The sequence below is a fragment of the Xyrauchen texanus genome, chromosome 4 (assembly GCF_025860055.1).
Source record: "Xyrauchen texanus isolate HMW12.3.18 chromosome 4, RBS_HiC_50CHRs, whole genome shotgun sequence".
Classification (NCBI taxonomy): Eukaryota; Metazoa; Chordata; class Actinopteri; order Cypriniformes; family Catostomidae; genus Xyrauchen; species Xyrauchen texanus.
Genome location: NC_068279.1, coordinates 23275436 through 23291203, shown reverse-complemented (window position 1 = coordinate 23291203; position 15768 = coordinate 23275436). Strand labels below are relative to the sequence as shown.

At 37.1% G+C, this 15768-nt stretch overlaps 1 protein-coding gene across 5 annotated transcripts in view; it reads left to right on the top strand.

Moving 5' to 3' along the window:
* Nucleotides 1–15768, top strand: part of LOC127636741 (GTPase-activating Rap/Ran-GAP domain-like protein 3) — a 140670-nt gene that overhangs the window by 16089 nt on the left and 108813 nt on the right. The window contains exon 1 of one of the 5 annotated variants that reach the window (XM_052117458.1): nucleotides 3383–3623. The exons of the other annotated variants lie outside the window; for them this stretch is intronic. Within the exon in view, the coding sequence (XP_051973418.1) occupies nucleotides 3574–3623 (50 nt within the window). The 5' untranslated portion in view covers nucleotides 3383–3573. Of the gene's footprint in view, nucleotides 1–3382; nucleotides 3624–15768 lie in introns of those variants that run through there. 5 annotated transcript variants of the gene reach the window in all.

Here is a 15768-nt window from a genome sequence, read left to right as displayed (position 1 = left end):
GCAGGAGATGAATGTGTAGTACAAGCTCAATCTAGCGTTATAATAGTTAGTTTACATACATGATATCTGTATCTAAATGCTATAACCAACATGAAATGTTTAAGAGTTGACTGAACAACTGATCCTGTTGATAGATTTCATTTATTGTTCTTGTGTAGGAAATAGTTAATATTAGAAATATTAGCAACCACAATCAACTGTGCCGTACAAATAGAAATACATGCAATACAAATAAGCATATTTATTAGGACATATATTATAAACATTATACACAAAAGTTGTTCTCTATAAAGCAACTATAAAATAGTATGTATTATTAAAAGCACTGTACAAATAAATGCAATTGTTACTGAATTAATGTCCACACTGTTTTCCATATCACCTTTTCCCCTTAAGGGAAGACATGCACATTCTGCAAAGACACTCAAAATAAAGTGAAATGCAGGCAGGAAAAATTTAGGAAAAAGGAAAATAATTTCAAACGTGTTAAAACATCTCACTACTGTATATGTCTAATCTAAAAATTGTGGTCTTACACTGTAGAATTATTCATTTAGCATCACAGCATGAAAAAAGTTGAAAACATCAACACTCCTTTAAATACCAATTTAAAACATGTGAAACATTCACAAAGGTCAATGCTGAATAGAAATTAAATGAACTTTCAGCCCATGTACACTCACCTGTTAGCACAATAATGCTATAGTTTATGTAATTCATTGCGTTCCGTTTCTGGATGTCTATCATAGCTGGACGATAACGGTGGATAATATAAGTAATTCCGCTGTTTTTCAAACAGATGTTTCAACATACTCGAGGTGAAATCATCAGGATTCGTACAACTTTTCTAAATTCTCTAAATTTGTATGACTGCACTCATTTGAATTCCTACGACTTTCACTAAAACTAATGACATCGCTGGACATCGTTTCCATGCAATTACTTGCTTCTGTCACACACAACAGCTTTCTATCATGTTTACACACACTACTGATTGGGTACGTTTTGATAAGGGTTTGGGTAAGGGCATAATATTAATAAGTATGTCCTTAATGCCTCGTGTGCTCACGCTTACATCCGCATTAGACATCCGGGAATTTGCACATGATGAAGTTGTTAGAGTTTATGCGAACAACATCTGGCAAGACCATACCAAATAGCCAACTCGTAAATTATGTACGACTTTTCATTAGATAACATGGCTGTTTTAGATAAAACATAAATTTCGCTTGGTTATTAGGATAACCATTAATTGCAGACATTGTCCGGGAAATTTTAAAGACATCATACAACATTTAAAAAGCAAGAATCTAACCACTTGAAGCAAGCAGAGAATGGCTACACACAAAACACCAACCAATTTCACTTCCACTAGCCAACTGGAAATTCCACCCACCTAGTGAAATACAGTGGACTCGCTGAGAATATGGTGGATAGGCAACTCTTGTGAGACAGAGACAGATTCATCTGATAGTTTGGTTCATCTGGTAACAAAGTTTTGTTTAACATTTATCTGGCTGCTACAATGAGCACCTCTGAGAAAGAACTAGTCTAAAACTTTTTTATTAGATTTGCCAAAGCTTGCAAAGTTTATTGCATTTAAAGTAATTAAACATTTTTGTTGAAGCATATTGTGTGATTAAGTGATTATTTGAAAGAGCTATCACTTTTCTTTTCATGGCATTCCACAGAAATTAATAAAATAATAATAATAAAAAATAACAACAACGAAGAGGGCTCCATTCCTGTACTTTGCCTAGGGTCCTCAATTAACAAAATCTGCCCCTTCCTAGAGCATGATGATCTCGGGAACAGTTACACGCTGTTCAATGCTCCGTAGGCAGTGGCTGTTTAAAGCTAGGGTGTGCAATCTTTTCCAGAAACATTTTTGTTATACTGGTTGAAAGTCTCTTCACATCCTGATAGCGATCAATAATTTAAGTGGTCTAAATGTAATATATATATATATATATATATATATATATATATATATATATATATATATATATATATATATATATATATCTTCAGTGGAAGGGACAGGCCTAAAACAAATTATCGACCAATCATTGCATTCGGTCCAAATGTGATGATAGGATGTCCTTCCTGTCTGTCAATCTATATTAGCATACCGCCATGCAACTTGTTCGCACAGAAAATCACACGTCATCAGCGCAGGTTCCTTGATGATGTGCAGAGCAAGCGTGAGAATTATGTTTGTTATTTTTGTAATGTCTAACCTGTGAATGAGACATGAGGTAATCTGAAACCACTGCGATTGATTCCACCAACACATCTCTCATCCTGGTGCTTAGGCTCTGCTCTTTCTGTGTGTGTGTGTTCATGTGTGAAGCAAGCTCTATGCTTTCAAAGCTAGCTTGCTAACTGCTAGCCTCTCTGGATTACACACCATAGCTTTAAATGACCCAAAAAGGATGTTGTTGATACCAAAACTAACAGATATGGAAGGAGATTTTGCAAATTGACAAAATGCTCAGTATCCCAAAATTTGCCTTAATTAATGCTGTCAAAAGTAATTAGTTCTGTAATCTAATTACATTTTTAAGTCAAAATGTAGCATTTAAAATCCTGTAATCAGTTACATTTCAGCTTTCAATTAAGGTGATTACTTTGAAGAACTCTACATTACGTGGGCTACACATTTCTAAATTATAATATTATAATTCTAAATTGCAAAATGTATGTTTAATACATTCAAAATATAAATGAAGATGTACATGAACATCTGTTTACGCTTTTGTGACATCTGTAGAGTGAGCGACAATGAACAAGGAGGAAATATAGACATTAATTTTAATGGATTGAGCAGAAGAAAAAAAACATTCATGTAAAAAAAATTCTACAAAGTAATTTAAAAGTAAAATAATTAGTAATGTGAATACTTTTTGTTGGCGTAATCAGTAAATAATCTGATTACAATTTTGGGGAAGTAATAATACATTTTTAGTGGTTACATTTTTTAGTAACTTAACCAATGACAATCTGTCCCCCAAAAGGGATGTAGCCTACCTTGTAATATTCTATATTTACCTTTATTATTTTCGTATTGTCTTATTTTTGCTAATAACATTTTCTCTACTTTCATCAAATTTCTGTTCTTAATCATATTGTCTAAGCTACTGCTTTTCCTTTTGTCAACACAACGTTGTCTCACACACACACACACACACACACACACACACACACACACACACACACACACACACACACACACAGACACACGAGAGAGAGAGAGAGAGAGAGAGAGCGAGCTCCCCACCTGACGACTGAGGGGACTCCAGTCCACGAGAATCTGTTTCATGAATGTTCAGTTACGCGCGAGGTGTGTCTATAAGAGACTCACCACTGCGTCCATCAGGTGCATTAGAACAGGGACAGGCAGAAACGTGCTCCAATACTAAAGAGGCAACGCAATGAAAGGATACAGCTGATCATAGGGGCAATGCTGGTTATTAATCGCTCTCTTTGAACGTGAAGAATAAAAAAGAGAACAGGGAGAAAAAAGAAAGAACTTGGACTGCAGGAGAGAATCCTGTAACATCGCATGGGGCCATGAGCGGTGCAGACCCTGCAGCGAACAAACTGTTGAGTTTCAACCAACGGTAAATTCCCTCACTTGCGATAATAAGATGCATCATGTTATGCATGTATATATAGTGATATTTAAATTTAGATAATTAAATCAGGAATTGTATTGCCGATATATATTTCGGGGTTATTCTGACACAGTCATTGCAGCAATTGAATTTCACATCAGGGTTAATAGACTCATCGCATCCCTTTTCCAAGTGCAACAAGATGCAGGAGTGAACCCTCCCAGGAGAGATCAATAGATTAGGTTAATGGACCTTTTTGTTTTGAAAATATACACTTCTAACATGAAAACATATATTAGTCCAGAAATGTCTTTTTATTTCTTAAATTGTAACTCTCTTAAATATTTTATGATGTTGGGATCTACTTGGCAATATTGAAAGCTACACACTAAGGGGTTGCTCTAAGGGTTACACCTAGCGCGTTTTTGCTTACGTCCCTGCTGTTTTTCAATTGTTTTATATGTAAACATGCGCGTCTTTAACCATTGCGACGCGTCTGGTCGTATTTTTCGTTGTATCACGCAGGAGCGTTTTTTAGACACCGTGTCAAGTTAAAATTAACTTCAAATGTAAAACGCCTGCGTTCTGGTCTTTTCATTGCATTGCGTCAAGCTTTTTTTTTTTTTCGCGCCACAACACATTCGGTCTAAATGGCCCCTTATTTTCTTCAACACCATACTGGTATTCTGACAGAAGCATTCTTGGAATCCATGTCTTAGCAGTTCGAGTATTCTAATTAAAATACGTTGGTAGCCTATCAGGTTTACTGTAGAGGAAACCTCCATGGCTTTGTCTTATGCAAATGAGACACGATGTTACAGACTTCCACACTCAGTTGTGGGATGGCCTATAGGCTACTAACGGAAAATCGGTAAATTATTTAAGCAAATGCCTCTCGGTTCACGGTAGGCTGGACGTCTATGGGATACTCTACAGTGAATTGTGTCAGGTTAAAATAACAAATAAAGGTGGACTGACCTAAATATCGATTTGTTGTTCATTTTAAGGCGGCTTATTGTGTAATTTCATGTCAAAGTAATCTGTCAGTGAGGCGTCTGCAATCATTGCAGGTGTTTCTATTTGAACACTGCAGTGAAAAAGGCGCGTTAAGACATCACGTTGTGTTAATAATGCCCCTCTCTACTGAGTGCTTTACAAAAAAAAAAAAAAGAAAAAGGGGGGACAAATCAAGCTGTTGACAGACTGCCAACTAATGCAGCAAAAATGTATTGAGGTAAGCATGATCAACTACACAAACACTGCTAACAACACTGTACAGCGTGCAAACTAATAGCAGCCTAATACAAAAATAAATTTGGGCATTGCCCAGATAGCACATGTACCTATCTGAGATATCTGTTTTAGATATTTTAATCTGGAAAGCATAACATTCTAAATAACTGCTAAACATCTTAAAAATATTTGATTTACAAACATTCTGAATCATAAATGTCTCAAAGACATTTACTGAATGTCTTATTGACATCCGAGAGGAAACATGTTTTAGACGTATCGCAAATGAGCAAACAACCTAAAAAAATTTCCAGATAAACACACACATCAGTAGACATCTAAGTGATGTACGTGTGTTTTTAGGGGGCATGTCAGATTGTGGCAGGGTGGGCTGGAGTAAGATACATTTTCAACTCTGGAATTTCATGTCCAACTCAGGATAACGATGAAACAAAAACTTCGCACAATATTCCCGAAGGCCGTGGATGAGTTTCAATTGTTTACATTCAGCACATCCATCTGTTTTGACTGCAATTGTCCAGTACACGACATCCATAGTAAATGTTTGCTCAAAAACACAAAAACTTGTATAAATATCCATAGAACTTCCATTGTTTACATCATGAAATTCGGTATACACAATGACGTCATCCTTTTTATTTGACAAACTATGATCGTCTAACATGTCCTTCGATAAAACAAACTGTATAAATACGTTTAGTAGAGTGTCTGGAACAGAAGTATCGCATCCTGTTGTTTTCTGAATAAAACTGGCTTCATAGTTTTAGAAAATAACGCATGATAACAGTCGTTTCTGATGCTGTCTGATCATGCATAGAACTCTAGAGGGTTGTAATTTATAAAGACATGTAACCAATTAAATTACGAATACGTCAATATGTGGGTGATGATAGTTTGCATAAATGATAGTGTCATTTCATAAGTGAGAACACTTCTCATTGGAAGATTCAAATGCGCGCGCTCGTTCTCCTTGACAACGCTGGCCTTTTAATAAATCAATAAGAAGAAAATACTTGGAGAAAAGTGGAACACGTCAGCAATATGAAAGCATTATTCTCTGAATTAAATAAATAACAGCTTCGATTACAAAACGAAAATAAACAAATGATTGCATTATATTTATAACATTATTTTAATTACTATTTTACTTTTAATACATGTGCTTTAAATGTCTGTAAACTTCTTTAGTTAAGATTCACACCACTCCAATTTTATTTATAAAAAAATAAAATAAAATATAAATAAGTATTTATGGGACTTTTTAATCCAAATCAGCAAATACAGTTGGATACAATTATAGAAATCGACATCATGTTTGTGCATCATCCGTCGGGAATTTGCAGGTGTGTTATATTATCAGCCTTTATGAATTTTATACATTTTGCAAGGCCTTTAGGTTACTAATCTTAAAGAGGAGAAAGATGTACTAGGCTATAACCCACATTTTGGTTTTCTCCAATGTGAACAGTGAAATGTAAGTAAGTAAGTAAGTAAAATTTATTTATATAGCACTTTTCACAGATAAACATCACAAAGTGCTTCACAGTAAAATGTAATACAAAAACAATTTAAATACATTCCCCAAAATACAAACAACAAACACTACAAACAACCATAAAAAAAACCCTCGACTAACCAAAAGCCTGCTTGAAGAGCAAAGTCTTCAGTTGTTTTATAAAAGAATCAACTGAGTTCGCGCAACGTAAAACAAGAGGCAAAGCATTCCACAGCCTGGGAGCGACTGCCTGGAATGACTGGTCCCCTCTAGTTTTAAAATGGGTACGGGGAACAACTAATAGCATCTGATCTAAAGACCTGAGACTCCGGGTAGGAGTGTGCGGCTGTATCAGGTCAGTGATGTAGGTAGGGACTTGGCCATGCAAGGCTCTAAATGTAAGAACTAGAATTTTAAAATGAATTCTATACTGGAATTGAAGCTAAAACAGGTGTGATGTGTTCTCTTCTCTTAACACGGGTTAAAAGCCTTGCAGCAGAGTTCTGAACAACCTGGAGGCGATGAAGCTCCTTCTTACTCAAACACGTAAAAAGACTGTTACAATAGTCTAAACGGGAGGAGATGAATGCATGAATAATCATCTATAACTCACCTTTAGTCACAGATGATCTTAATTTTGAAATGTTCCTCAATTGAAAAAAGCAGTTTCTAACTAATTGTTTCGAATGAAGCTCCAAGGACATAGCTGACTCAAAGACAACACCTAAGCTCCTGAGGCTCGGATGGACAGACGGGCCTAAGTCGCCAATATGTTGTATTATCTTTGGGATTTTACTTTCAGGGGCGATAATTAGTGTTTCTGTTTTGTCAGAATTGAGAAGCAAAAAGTTCTCACATAACCACTTTTTAATACTAGACAGACAGTTAATTAAAGAGGACAATTTAAACAACTCAGTTTCCTTAAAGGAGCAATACAGTTGGATATCATCCGCATACAAGTGATAAGATATGTCGCTAAACTGACTAATAACCTTACCAAGAGGAAATATATACAGTGAGGAAAATAAGTATTTGAACACCCTGCTATTTTGCAAGTTCTCCCACTTGGAAATCATGGAGGGGTCTGAAATTGTCATCGTAGGTTCATGTCCACTGTGAGAGACATAATCTAAAAAAAAAAATCCAGAAATCACAATGTATGATTTTTTAACTATTTATTTGTATGATACAGCTGCAAATAAGTATTTGAACACCTGAGAAAATCAATGTTAATATTTGGTACAGTAGCCTTTGTTTGCAATTAAACGTTTCCTGTAGTTTTTCACCAGGTTTGCACGCACTGCAGGAGGGATTTTGGCCCACTCCTCCACACAGATCTTCTCTAGATCAGTCAGGTTTCTGGGCTGTCGCTGAGAAACACGGAGTTTGAGCTCCCTCCAAAGATTCTCTATTGGGTTTAGGTCTGGAGACTGGCTAGGCCACGCCAGAACCTTGATATGCTTCTTACAGAGCCACTCCTTGGTTATCCTGGCTGTGTGCTTCGGGTCATTGTCATGTTGGAAGACCCAGCCTTGACCCATCTTCAATGCTCTAACTGAGGGAAGGAGGTTGTTCCCCAAAATCTCGCAATACATGGCCCCGGTCATCCTCTCCTTAATACAGTGCAGTCGCCCTGTCCGCAGTCCACACCCCCAAAGCATGATGCTACCACCCCATGCTTCACAGTAGGGATGGTGTTCTTGGGATGGTACTCATCATTCTTCTTCCTCCAAACACGGTTAGTGGAAGTATGACCAAAAGTTCTATTTTGGTCTCATCTGACCACATGACTTTCTCCCATGACTCCTCTGGATCATCCAAATGGTCATTGGCAAACTTAAGACGGGCCTTGACATGTGCTGGTTTAAGCAGGGGAACCTTCCGTGCCATGCATGATTTCAAACCATGACGTCTTAGTGTATTACCAACAGTAACCTTGGAAACGGTGGTCCCAGCTCTTTTCAGTTCATTGACCAGCTCCTCCCCTGTAGTTCTGGGCTGATTTCTCACCTTCCTTAGGATCATTGAGACCCCACGAGGTGAGATCTTGCATGGAGCCCCAGTCCGAGGGAGATTGACAGTCATGTTTAGCTTCTTCCATTTTCTAATGATTGCTCCAACAGTGGACCTTTTTTCACCAAGCTGCTTGGCAATTTCCCGTAGCCCTTTCCAGCCTTGTGGAGGTGTACAATTTTGTCTCTAGTGTCTTTGGACAGCTCTTTGGTCTTGGCCATGTTAGTAGTTGGATTCTTACTGATTGTATGGGGTGGACAGGTGTCTTTATGCAACTAACGACCTCAAACAGGTGCATCTAATTTAGGATAATAAATGGAGTGGAGGTGGACATTTTAAAGGCAGACTAACAGGTCTTTGAGGGTCAGAATTCTAGCTGATAGACAGGTGTTCAAATACTTATTTGCAGCTGTATCATACAAATAAATAGTTAAAAGATCATACATTGTGATTTCTGCATTTTTTTTTTTAGATTATGTCTCTCACAGTGGACATGCACCTACGATGATAATTTCAGACCCCTCCATGATTTCCAAGTGGGAGAACTTGCAAAATAGCAGGGTGTTCAAATACTTATTTTCCTCACTGTACAAGAGGAACAAAATAGGACCCAAGACAGAACCCTGCGGTACCCCACACGACAACTCTGCAGTTTCAGACACAATCTGATTCAAATTCACACTAAAGCTTCTACCTGACAGGTAGGATGAAAACCATTTTAAAACTGATCCCGACATGCCAACCAGATCACGAAGTCTATTTAACATAACATTATGATCAATTGTGTCAAAAGCTGCTGAGAGGTCCAATAAGACCAACACTGTATATTTTTTAGAGTCAGCTGACATCATAATATCACTTGAAACTTTAAGTAACGCCGTTTCTGTGGAATGTTTTTTGCGAAAACCAGACTGGAATTTGTCAAATAACTCATGATTCTCTAGGAAAAGGGTGAGTTTTTCAGCTACAACTTTTTCTAGAATTTTTGACATGAAAGGAAGCTTCGAAATTGGTCTATAGTTTTCCGGTTGTAGCGGATCCAGATTCGTTTTTTAAGTACAGGCTTAACAACTGCATGTTTAAAAAAGCAGGAACAACACCATTTAAGAGTGAGGAGTTAAGCATCTCAACAATACAGGGGCCAATGTAGTCAAAAACTTGTACAAATAGCACAGTAGGAACAACATCCATAGGACAAAATGATGGTTTCATAGAATGTAACAGAGAGGTAATGTCAAGTAACGTCACAGGTGTAAAAGTGGACCAACAATGAGGGGGGACATGTCACAGGCAAAGCTCTGAGCCAATGGTGGTTCAATGTTAGCCCTAACGTCTCTGATCTTATTAACAAAAAAGTTGAGGAATTCATTACAGTCAGATCTAGATAACACTGTTGTTTGAGAGCTAGTTGGAGAAACTATTGTATTAATGGTGTCGAATAAGATTTTAGGATTGTGCTTATTCGAGGAAATAAGTTGAGAAAAAAAGCACATTCTCGCCTTTTTCAACATCTCATTCAAGGATGTGTAATTTTTCGTGCCACAAGTCTTTTTATTTCCACAATGAATATTTGCTTGTGTTAGCTCATTATTACTGTAGGCTTCCACCCGCACTTGCATTCATTCTCTTCATCTGTAATTTTCTGTATTTGTGATCAGTCTTTTTATAGACATATTTGACAAAATCCATCTTTCTTGTATATGTTAGCCTATGCTCGTTATGGAGTGGTATTGGAGCAATGGAAATGCTGATGTCCTGACTTTCAGAGAGAAAAAATAATGCTCCTCCGTGGTGGTCAAATTTCGCCGTTTGCTTCTATTCCGCAACACTCCCGTAACTTGAGTCACATTCATTGATCGGGACGATTGGGACCACAGTCGGCTACAATGGATATCGTGCAGTCTGACATAATGTCGCACAGTGTGCCATAGCGATATCAATGTGTTCACATCATACAGTCTGACAAGCAACAATTGTAAAGGACTATTATAAATCGTACAGTGTGCACCCGGATTTAGCCTGTTATGTTTTTATGTGTCTATCCCACAGCATTGTGTATTTATTTCATAATAAAGGTTTTTATTTATTTCAAAGCAATTGGTTTGAAATATGACTTTTTCCTTTGTTAGTAACAGATTGAGTAATTCTGAAGTCAAATGGCAGTTAAAATGTGTTTATTTCACTTAATTTCATTCAGAAGGCTACGATTTTAGCCTTCTGACATAAGACTTCATTGCATCTGTTGTTAAAAAAAAAGTTAATTTTAATGTCAAGTTAATTTTAAAGTTACCTAGGAAAATAATAACACTATAGAACTAATTGTACAAAAATATTTCAAGATGTAAAGACACACATTTGAACTCTCCAGAGATTTGTATTTTAGATTTTTGAATTAACATGGCAACAGGTTTAGTGAAATATGTGCGGCAATTAAATGTTCATGAAGGTTGATTGTAGGGATGGGATGATATGGTTACCTCACGATTCGGTTCAATATAGGATATCTGGTTCACAATTTCATTAACACAGTATGAAAGAAAATCTTTGTGCAAAATGCACATCATTTCTCTTTAAAAGGTATTTAATTCACAATATGAATGCAGTTGAAATAATAACAGTTTCTCATATACCTTTCTCTATAAGAAAAGATAACAAACAAATAAACCTTAAAATAGTGGGCTACATTTAATGTAGGCTGATCTGGTGCACGTGATACGAGCGTGAAGGGATCGTCTGTGTTCCGCAACTGCTTTTGTGTCCTTGAATAACGTATAATGTGTGAGTAAGGGCAGCTGGTGTATATTCTGGTTCCTCCTAGGGTAAGATGGTGCCTGCTTAGGGAGTTGGGGCCCTACGCAGACTCTGTAGTATAGCGGTACTGGGTTCATCGTTTTGTTTTGGTTCTTTTTGTTTTTATTTTGTGACAATAAAGAATATTGGAATGAAGATTTCAGATATTAATTGATTGAGATTGTGTCAGTATTGAACTTGTGATGATCTGCTACCTGAATCACTCCATTCATCTAACAGTATCTGTTCTCGATAGATCTTACGCAAACCTCCCTCTGCTGTCAAATGAATCAGCCAATGTTTCGTCTCTCACAGACCACTCTCTCATTTGTTTGGGTGTGAGACAATAAAATATGGTAGAGACTGCATCTGGTATAATACAGTTGCTAAGTGTTATGCGAGTGTATGATTTTATATAAAAATAGTTAGTTTTACATCTTGGCTGCGTCCGACCACCAAAATAATGCAGGGAAATATAAGCGAGATAAATGACACCTGAGCAGATTAGAAATCTGATTAAAATTCTCCACCATTCAATATGTGATAGCTTGTTGTATCTGCTAATAATGTATATGCAGGAAATTTAGCTCAATATGGGAAGTAGCGGTTGATTTGGGGAATATTAAAAGAATCAGTGTTTATGTCCGATCAAAGTCTTCGGCCAGCGATGAGTTGATCAGACTGTAAGATTAATTCTTACAGTAAAACTACTTTTATAATGGTCATTGAAAATAATATCACAAATAGATTGAAATACTGTTTATGAAAATGTAGCTTAGGATCGACAGATCTCAAGGGACTGATAAGATTCAATCAAATGCACAGTCATCTTCTCTTTGGATATTAAAAATTATTTATTAACTATTCTACAACAAACAACTAAACTAACACATACAAACAAACATAAACACGGGTTGGTAAGTGAGCTTTGATAGAAAATGAATGGAAAATTATCTGTAATATATAAAATGATCTTTATGGAGTCCATAGACCTTGCCATGAACAAACACTGAGAACTTCATTTAGTACACTGTGATTTGATATCGGGTTACTCAGATTATATTAAAGAAAGCACCAGATTTCAGTGAAAGTCTGGAGGTCTGTTCTTGTGTTGTGTTGCGTACGTTGTTTGGCATGTGGAGATCTTTGAAGTCCTTTGGCTTGGTTCAGTTCCAGGAGGCCTTTTTTTAATTTGATGGGTGATGGAATGACCAGGCAGAGCCCCAGATGCAAGGACTCCCTCAAGGGAGAGCTGGGCAGGGTGAGTGTTATATCATCCGCTTGAGGGCGTCTGTGAGTGGGAGGGCCAATGAGTGGCAAGGCTTCTGTCTGGGGAGAGCACAATGTCAAAACAAAATCTCATATAAAGCCGGTTCAACGCACAACCTACACCGGCATATGCAAACTGTGCACCCTAATAATTTAATTAGTATTGTTTTAACACCAATCATAGTCAAACTATCGCAAACTGTTTTACTTGAACAAATACAAAACATATATATTTTTAAAGAGCTGTTTGGGAGCCAAAAGATTTTATATATAATCCTGCATGTGGCTGTGTATTTGGATTGTAGTGAAATAAGAAAAGTCCAAAGTCCATCTCAAATGTTCATGAATTAAGCTTCATGTGAGCTGGTGAGCCAGAAACATGCCTCATGATTTTTATAATAATTTGAAGTGTAGACAGTTAGTTATATTGAAGAACAATGGATTTCCATGAGTTTCATAGAAGTGTAGTGCTTCAAAAAATGGCCAGTCATGTGAGGAGTTAAGGTGGGGGTTTATCAGATTAACAACAAAGACAGAGGAATTTCACTGCGCCTTTTCCAAGATTCCCCACTGTTCTTACGGCAGTTAAGATTTGCCAGATACGAGAAACTCAGACATGCTGGCATCAGTCCGAATTTCTTTATTGCTCAGGAGAATATCAGTGTATATTCTGAATTTATGTCATTCTGTGTAGAATTGTTAAATTTCTCGTAGTTTTCTTCTGTCTCTAAGGCACTACAGTGTCATGACTGAAAGTTTGTTAATCAACATCTGGACCTGCCTGCCCAATTTTTGAGCATCCCTCTGGAAATTCTCCTGGTCCTCCTGATTAGCCACTCCAGCCCTGGATGGTGGTTCCTCTAGTGATGGGCATTCCGGCTCTTTTCAGTGAGCCGGCATATTCGGCTCAGCTCACCAAAAAGAGCCAGTTCTTTTGGCTCCCAAACGGCTCTTTAAAAATATATATGTGTTGTATTTGTTCAAGTCAAACAGTTCTAATTCTGATTCAATTATTAGGGTGCACAGTTCGCATATGCCATAGATTATGCGTAGAACCGGCTTTATATGAGATTTTGTTTTGACATTGTGCTCTAAAATTGTCTACATTATTAAAATGCATCCAAATGCTACTGTGCTTCTGACTAATTTTCCACTTTCCAGCTGTTGTTGTCACAGATGTCCTTCCTCTCTCTCCTCGGCTGCTCTCTCTTCTTGGCTACTAATTGTGTGACTGTGGCTGTGTCTCGTTTGGAAGGCTGCGTCCTCCAGAGGTCACATTTGTCTCCGGAGGTCTCATTTCAGAAAAGCGAATAGGACACTTCAAATGCAGCTTTCGAATGCGACCTTCTTTCACGGGAATTCGCAATCAACAATTCTTTGCTTCGACAGAAATGTCTAAAAAAATGACACCAGTTCACTCGTAAATATGATGTTCAAACGCAAGGAATGTTAATTTCCAAGTTGAATTACCCCAGTAGATGGGTGAAGAGTATATAATATGTATAATTATATTAATATATAATTAAAATAAAGTATTAGACTAAAAGTACACCTGTAAAATCTATATTAATTTCTCTTTACATCATTATAACTCACCCTTCCAGAGGGACTTTGTTCCCTTCTCACTCAAAGTGCTTGCGCTTGTTAAAGAGTTGTGTGCTGTTATAGCAACCATGTTACGTTCTGTTTCCATTTGTCCTACGAAGGCCATCTCGTTTAAATGAGGCTTGTTTAAAGGAGGACACTCGGTATACTGCAGCCTTCAAAGGATGCGTCCTACCTAGCACGCAGCCTACGAAACGAGACACCGCCTGTGTCTGTGAGTGAGTTGGCTCCTCCCTCCCTCACGCATCTTTGGTTCATTGGTTGACACTGCGTGTCTGATTAACAGGAACAACAGGTGAGGCTGTTAGCCTGAGCAGACAGTCAGAACGAATGTGTGCGCTCGAGCATTTAGGCCTATATTATTTAATTAATTTTTTTGTTCTTTGAAATAGTTAATTCTAATCATTTAAATATTTTGATTATTCATATCTTAATTTTTTTAATATTTTTATAAATAGATTCGGCTCTTCTGATATGCAAGTCAGCTCCTAGAGCTGACTCGTTCGCGAAAACCCATCACTACAATACAAACCATGTGTAAAGACGTATTTTGGTTTCCCTGCTGCTAAATTATCTCTACTCTTCTTTTAAAAACCCAAAAAACCCCCGTAAATGTAGTAGTGGACTCTTTGTTGTTTTGATAGTATTTGATTGTGTGAGACATTAGTAACCATAAGTTCAATCCACTCTTTGAAAGAAGGTTCAGGTTTAATTGAAATTGGACAAATTTGGCTTTTATTCCTCCAGTGATCTCTCACAATTATTTTATCACACATAATTCTCATAGGAAAGTTCTCTGAGCTCTCTTCAGTTAGTGTTGGCTTGGTCATTTTAATCTATTTTTATAATTCTACTGCTTTTTATACAGCAGTGTTGGCACATAATGAGAAAGTTGGAGCTCAGAGAGCTATTGTGCACTTAATGATTGCGGTGTCAGACCTTTGTCGAGGCTGTCTTCAACGTCAGTTGTAACCTTTTGTTAGTTCTTGAAGCAAGACATCGGAGATGCACACTCTGAAAAGGAGTTGAGCTCTGTGTCATAGCAAACATGATATCATGCAAAGATCATTATCACTAAATTAATGTAGCAGATGCATAACAGGAGTGAGTACTGTGAATAATATTGAACATCTTCTAGTCTGTAATATCACTAGAGGATAATGGTCATGATAATTATTTCATGCTGTTGCTGTCATTATTATTGTAATCACAAACATCATCTACAGGAGCACAACTAGTATCATCATCATTATAATATTTGTTTCTCCATTCATGTTTTTGTGACATTGTTGCAAACACGACTATTTACCAACATAAATGATAAAATCTTTTAGATTATGGTTTATTTTAATGGAACCATTTAACATAATTGTGATCAACAATCAAGGTTAAAGGTCCTTTTGGCATATGAATGAGGCGATAAGCTGGTTTGGCGCTTAAGATGTCTTTATGTCTTCAGCTGTTAATTGTTTCCTCCAGGGATGTGATTTTGAATTTAGTGGAGCAGCTTTGCTGCAGCCTCATGCCTCAGTACATCATCAAACGATAATGGCCACTCCTTTTTTGCTTTTCAGAATTGCAGTGTGCAGTTTGTCTTCAAATGCTCTCTAACAAATAAGATATGAATCTAGTAACTGAGTTTAAACCCCACTGGGTCATTCTGACTGAATTATGAGGTCATTTCTGAAGTCAACATTAACAAAATTTCAATTAACCAAAGGAATG